Consider the following 7,016-nt stretch of genomic DNA (forward strand, 5'->3'; position numbering starts at 1 on the left):
GCACTTTGGTGCCATGCTTGGGGCACCTTAAACAGCAAGATTACCAAAAAAGGGAAAGAAAACACTGTAAAAGTTGTCATAGCTGAATCTTGGAAACAGGCCAAATGCCCATCAATTGATGAATGGATAAAGATGATGGGGTTTTTTTTATACAGTGGAGTACTCACTAGGAGCCATAAAGAAGGATAAACTTGAGGCATTTTTAGGTAAATGGATGCATCTTGAGTTCATACTCCTACATGTAAATATCACATTGCTTCTCAGGTGTGAGAAACCAAAAGTGTAAATAAGGACCAAAATGTATAATAGATATAATGAAATACGAAGAAAATGTTCAAATGGGAAGAGGAACTAGAGGGGGGTAGGGGGAAAGGAAAAGGAGAAAAAAGGAAAAATGGATACAGCTTTTATAAATGAGTACAAGAGGGGTGGAAGGGAGAGGCAGGGAATGGGGGAAAAAAGGTGTGTCATATACTGGCACAAATTCCCTATAATGAATGTGATCATTATATGTACCTAAAATGTACCAATAAACTTAATTCTTAAAAAGTCACACTTCATATAGACTGCAAAGGGCACTTTCACAGTATGCGAGCTAAAACAAAATGGCAAGAGTGCCAGCTCTTTCCACCTCAGCCTAAACAGGCTTGTCTAGCAACCACAGTAGTAGTTCAAGACTTGCTTTTTCCCGAGTATTTTCGAGGTCCCCTGCACTGTAGCTACACTTGCCCCCTTCTCAGACATTCTGCATTCCACAAACACTTACTGAACACCTTTTACGGCCCAGGTGCTCCTCCAGGCATGCAACCACAAAGGAGAAACTGCCCTTGAGAAGCCTTCCCCTCCCAGCCTTGCATGTTATGGATGATTAGTAAATATTGCCTCAACACAGGTTACACTACATTTTGCAAGGTAAAGTAGAATGGAAGCAGTCGTCCAGTTCACTGCAACTTCAGCCCAAAGAATCCAGGCAACTTTTTGTTTTTGTTTTTAAATGTCCAATTAATTCCGTCCTGGGCTCACTCCTATGTTATACTTCATAGTTTCTTTCATGCATATAAAATATAAGCTTCCCAAAAGATCCAAGATGCTTGTGGGTGAGGCTTTACAGGAAAAAAATTCATAAAAGTGGTTAGGGATGGTGGTAAGAGGAGGCTGCATTTAGGGAGAGTGGTTAGGGAGAAGGGCATTAGGGAGAGCGCCAGGAGAAGGGTGCCACTTCTACGTGAACAAACCCCTTTTAGCCTCCCAGACCTTCAGGTATGACACAGCTGTGCAGTAAGTCAGCGTTGCAGGACAGAAAGGGAAGCACTGCTGTGCCTCCCTGTGGGATTCTGGTTCCGGCCTCCCAGGGGATGCAGAGTCCTAGGAATTCCTGGTGAATTGAGGCAGTAGCAGTGCACTAACTCAGCAGGACTCCCGAGGCAGAGCGCATTGGAGGTAACCTTGGTGGGAAGAGGAGCCAGTGCCTGCGCCCATGCAGAATGTGGATAATGTGAACTATTAAAGCATGTCACGTCTGCCTCTCCCTGCTGCGCCAGGGCGGGAAACGGTGTGCTGCTGAGTGGGCTGGGATGACCTACTGTTCTTATTCACTGCAGTCAGTTTCCAGCTGCATTTCATGGCCTTAGGATTGAGAATACTACAAAGGCTGGCCCTGCTTGTAGATATGCTGTACATATTGCCCTGTTAGCTGTTCTGCCTTTGTCTCTCTCAGTAATAGAATTTGGATCATTTTTTTATCCTCTTGGCACAGAAAGCAATGTATCTGCGAAGCTTCTAACAGCACCAGGCCTTGAAAGGGCAGGGTTGACAGACACCTCCTTCTTCAGACCTTGTGGTCCCTTCTGTCAGCCTACGTATCTAAGTGAGGTTAGACATATCTTTGGATGTGGTAAAGCCCAGACATTGGTAATTGTGGTAAAAGCAAGGCAGCCACTTTCTGATTAGGAGGCAGAAGTGAGTAGATGGAAGGCTTAACTTCCACATCTCTCAGGATGTGGACAAGTTCTCTGCCTGCTTTTCCAGCTTTGCCTAGGACGCTAGGACTTTATTCCTCCAGATCCATTACAAACTAAGACAATACCAACTGGTCTTTTCCTGGTTCAAATGTACTTACCTTTCCTCTTGAGATTTTAATTATTTTTCTCTTGCTTACAAGTCTGAGGGTCAAATCCAAACTGACCTTTTCTCTAGGTCTTGATAAAATGTAACAGAGAAAGAGGCACTAAAGATACTTTCTACACCTATGTACCTAAGTCTAGTTATTTTTTCAAAGTACCTCTCTTACCATTCCTTTCTCCGTTTACCACACCCACTTCCCAACCAATATTTATTGTATCAAACATTACATTATTTAACTATCATTTTACGTTTTTCCCTATTTAAGCTTCTTTTAGGGCAAGTTCTGTCTTTTTGTATCTTTCACAGAGCCTGGTAGGTAGTAAATACTAGCCTGACAGCTGATGTAATGGCCTGAAATGTTTATATCCCTCCAACAATTACTACGATGAGACCCTAACATCCAAGGTGATGGCATCAGGAGACAGGGTCTTTAGGAGTTGATTAGATGAAAAAGTGGCACCCACATTAGTGGCATTAGAGCCTTTCAAAATGCACCTGAGAGAGCTCTTTCCACCATGTACAGATAAAAGTCAGACTGTTTTACCAGAACCCAGTCACAGCGGCACCTTGATTTCAGACTTCTAGCCCTTAGACCTGTGAGCAGTGTTTCTGTTGCTTATCAGCATCTAGTCTGTTACTTTGTCATGCCAGCCTAAACTACGCAGCTGATTTTCAATGAATAGTCATGAGCCTCCCTTTCCTTCTAAATGGACTAAAATAGAGCACCTCCTAAGCAGGCAAAATTCTTGAAATTGTGATGCAAACTTTTTAGCACAATCTCAGAATTCCTAAAGACTGCTGAAAAGTGCATCAAACAAGGTGGGATTGTAGGAGGATGTTCCATGCTACCACTTTTGAGTCCATGGCAAAACAACGTGAGGTAAGATCTGCTTGAATCTGAAAAATTCACCTCATATAATAAAGTCAGTGTAGTATCCGATATACGGAAGCTTGGTCACTAGTAAATGAGTCATACTAGAAAATACACATCTATAGTGTGTATAGACAGGGTGATATAGATGTATAAATCACATCTATAGTGAAACACGGTCTCACTATATAGTTTAGGCTGACCTTGAACTTCCTTATGTAGCCCAGGCTGACCTTGAACTCACAACAATCCTCCTGCCTCAGCCTCCTGAGTGGTAGGACTATAGGCGTGTGCCACCATGCCCAGGTAGTTTTATTTTTAACCTATTCAGAGTTAACAAGAGTTCAATAAGAAAATTTATTAAGTGATCTTTATTGATGATTCACATTCAGTTATTTCTTCATTATCAGTTCTTCAGTTAATTGTATAAGTATTGTAAGTTGTTTTCCATTTGCTGAGGGAATTTAAATGTAAAATAAATACAAAATACATTTGTGGTTTAATGAACACTCAAGTGCTTTTTTTTTCCTGAGGTATTCCTTTTGGTCTGATTTTATCCCAGATTTGCCTTTCTATTTCTGCAGGAATAGTCTATTAAACCACACAATGGATCTGTGAAATTGTGGGCCAAGTTCACTGTGAGCAGTGAACTTAAATTTTAATGACATTAGACGTATTTTTTGATCTCATCATACAATACCAATACAAAAGCACCACCCATGCCTCTCAGTACATTGGACCAGGCACCTTTGAAGAAAGCCTTGGCTCCTTCATCTTTGGCAATCTTCCTCCAGCAGTCAATTGTCCCCGTGTACATAATGTCAGCTGTAGAGACAAATGTGCATAAGGGCTCCATAAATACGGAGGAAAGGGACTTCTCTGAAAGACACCTGTATGCAATGTTACTAGTTTTATAAAATTAAAGTCACTTGGGCACTAAGCACCAGCTCTAAGCAACATTTGATGGACATTCTCTTCCTTTGCGTAACTGTTAGGCTGAGTCTCCTGTCATTTGTACTTCTCTAACTCAAGATCAATGAAGCACCTGTGCAATTCATCAACCACATGCTATCAAACTGTAAAGCAGGAGTATCACACTGCATGGCTGCCTCTTTTTATGGATGAGAGAACTGCCCCTAGTCTCATTATGCTGTCCAAGATTATACAGCTACAATTAAGAGCTAAAAAACTATTAGGTTGAACCACATGAGACTGCTAACATGTATTTTGCTTTAAAAATGACATCGTCTTACGTTTCAACCTATGAAACATGTTTCTATCAAAACAGATTGCTTCAGGCTGTCTCTCACCCAGCTGAAACAGCCTCTCTCCCACTAAACTTGAAATAATTAAACAAGGGAAACAAGGATTCTTTTATTTATTTTTTTTTAAGAACTGTTTTAAAATAAACTAGCTAATTCTTTTCCCTGGTTTCTGCACCCAGGCTCTAAGCAAATAGGTCTAAGTGTGCTAGTTAGGTTTGCCTGTTGAGTATCTCATTTTTGATGTTCTGTCTCTTCAATAAAATGAAAAAATATTTTCTCTAAAGGAATGGTTGAGACTTAGGAATAGTCTTCCCTAAGTTCTTATCACGTAACTTTGCTAGGATAATGAAAACAGAGGACTGAATAGTGTTCTCTATGGGCAGAAAATAGTTTGAGATCAGCAGAGCCCATGCTTACCCCCTTTTCGGCCAGACTGCATCATCATCCTACGACGAACAGTGTCAAAGGGGTAGGACACCAGCCCCGCCACCGCGGTCACGGTCTGGGCAATCATCCAGCTCACGATAATGTGCACATTCTTGGGGTCAGGCAACATCCCTGTGGGCAGGGGCAAGAAGCCAAGTAGCCATGAGGTGACTGCTCTCAGCAGCTTGGCCAAAAGCAAGTGGAGGAGGAGGAGCTACTGCATCTCCAACCCCATGTCCTGCCCTTTTGAAAGAACCACCCCCTGTGAGGGTACCTCCCAGACAACCTGCAGCCAACAAAAATAGACTCGGGGAGTCAGAGTCCTGCATGGTGAAGGTGAAGCTGCCCCAAGTTAAACTGGGTAACTGATTCAGCCGTGTCAGGAAGGAGTTAGGCTCCCCTTGTTCCTCTCGGATTTACTCAAGGCCAGAGTTTATTTCAGCGGAGGATATGAAGAATCCTTTGGCTAATAATTTATCCAGACCACATGTCCTCATTCAGAAGCCTCAGCATAGCCCAGAGACTAGATGGAACATGATTACTCAATAGAAAGCCCTTTGCGAGTTCTAGGTCCTGGATGGTCCCCTCTCCACACACCCTCCTCCAACCCACTCCCTGCCCCTGGTTGCCCCCTCTCACCCTTGGCAGTATCATAAACTCCGAAGTAGGCAGCTCTGTAGATAATGATGCCCTGGACAGAGACGTTGAAACCCTGGTAGAGACCCCTCAGGCCATCAGACTTGAAGATCTTGGTGATACAGTTGCCTAGACCAGTGAACTCACGCTGGTCTACACTCTTGCCCACATCGGCAGCCAACCTGGTCCTAGCAAAGTCCAGCGGGTAGACAAAGCAGAGAGAGGTGGCCCCAGCTGCCCCACCGGAAGCCAGGTTACCGGCAAAGTAGCGCCAGAACTGCTTATGTCGATCCACACCCCCCAGGAAGATCTGCTTGTACTTGTCCTTGAAGGCGAAGTTGAGAGCTTGGGTGGGGAAGTAGCGGATCACGTTGGCCAGGTTACCCCTCCAGAAGGAGAGAAAGCCCTGTTCCTTGGGGATTCTCACCACACAATCAATGATCCCTTTGTACTGTTTCTCAGCACTGATCTGTTTGCTGGCATGTTGGACCTGGGGGAAGGTGAAGAAGGGGTGGGTAGCAGAGGACAGACAGGGTAGAGAGGGAAAGAGGACAGGGGAAAGGTCTGCATTTCCTCCACCCCCCTTTCTCTTTTGCACTCCTTCCCCTTCAGGAGAGGCAGGGGAGAACCTGAATCTCCTTTTGAAAAAAGTATCAGGAAATCAGATAGTGAAGAAATGTGAACATGTTGTTACTTGGACAACCATCCCCAAAGCCCAATTTATCTTAGGGCATTTGAGGGAAAGGTTCAACCAAATAAACTGAAAAAGTAATTTAACTGTGTTAAGATAATAATTTACTCCACTTTCCCTAGGGGTTTACTGGGAGACAGAAATAAAGATCCCTGCCCAAAGGGCTTCTGATTTAATAGATATGGTGAGCTGAAAGAGGACGGTCCCCCAGTGTCACTGCAGACTCCCTGAATGCGTCTCAGGGTAGGAGGCACAACAGGAAAGAAAGTAAATCCACTGAGCATCAGAGCCTGAAAAATCTCAAGCAGATTACCCAGCTAGTTAATTATTGAGGGATCTGTTGCTGTTGAGACCAATTTGTTGGGGTTGTTTTTCTGGCCGATAATTTTGACTCTCAAGTTGGGCTATTCTACACTGAGGAGCCCTGGCCTTTCGGGCAGGTGAAGATAAACAGGTTAGACGGGACAATGATTATAAACCCTTAGGGACCAGGCAGAGGAGAGAAAGATTTGCGGATATGCTGAGTGCGGTGATCTGAGTTAATTCTGAGTCAATCTTTCAAAGCTTCAGTTTCTTCATCTGTAAAATGGGAGGTAATAATTCTTATCATGCAGAGGTAATACAAGGATGAACGAACTAATGCATATGTCCGTCACAGCATAGTGCATGGGGACACAGTAATAATGATTAATTTTTGTAATTGTAATAGGTGGGTGTGGGTAAGAAGGTGCCAGGGTTGTTGCAGATCAGAAGGTGAGGCCGGCCCGGGAGGCCTGGAGTGCAGCGCGGGTGCTGTCCCAGCCGCAGGGGCTGGCTCGCTCCAGAGCGACTCCGGGCGGGGTTTCCATATATAGACACGCGCGCCGGGCGCCACCCGACACCAGGAATCCGCCACGGACGCGGGACCTGGCTGCAGAGGGCACCTTCCCCTGTGCGCAGGCCGGGCGCCGGGCCTGGGGCCTGCACCGGCATGCTGGAAGCCGAGCGCCGCAGAGGCTCCGCC

General features: G+C 44.6%; 1 protein-coding gene across 1 annotated transcript in view; it reads right to left on the reverse strand.

The window, feature by feature from the left end:
• Positions 1-3,347: 3,347 nt before the first annotated feature.
• Slc25a4 (solute carrier family 25 (mitochondrial carrier; adenine nucleotide translocator), member 4) overlaps positions 3,348-7,016 on the reverse strand; it is a 3,994-nt gene continuing 325 nt past the window's right edge. Inside the window, exons 2-4 of the mRNA XM_005373479.1 lie at positions 5,326-5,812; positions 4,678-4,818; positions 3,348-3,820 (exon numbers count right to left, since the gene is read on the reverse strand). Coding sequence (XP_005373536.1) covers positions 3,663-3,820; positions 4,678-4,818; positions 5,326-5,812 — 786 coding nt within the window. The 3' untranslated portion in view covers positions 3,348-3,662. The remainder of the gene's footprint in view (positions 3,821-4,677; positions 4,819-5,325; positions 5,813-7,016) is intronic.

Source organism: Chinchilla lanigera, unplaced genomic scaffold (genome assembly GCF_000276665.1).
Source record: "Chinchilla lanigera isolate Chin_1 unplaced genomic scaffold, ChiLan1.0 scaffold00002, whole genome shotgun sequence".
In the NCBI taxonomy this organism is placed as follows: domain Eukaryota; kingdom Metazoa; phylum Chordata; class Mammalia; order Rodentia; family Chinchillidae; genus Chinchilla; species Chinchilla lanigera.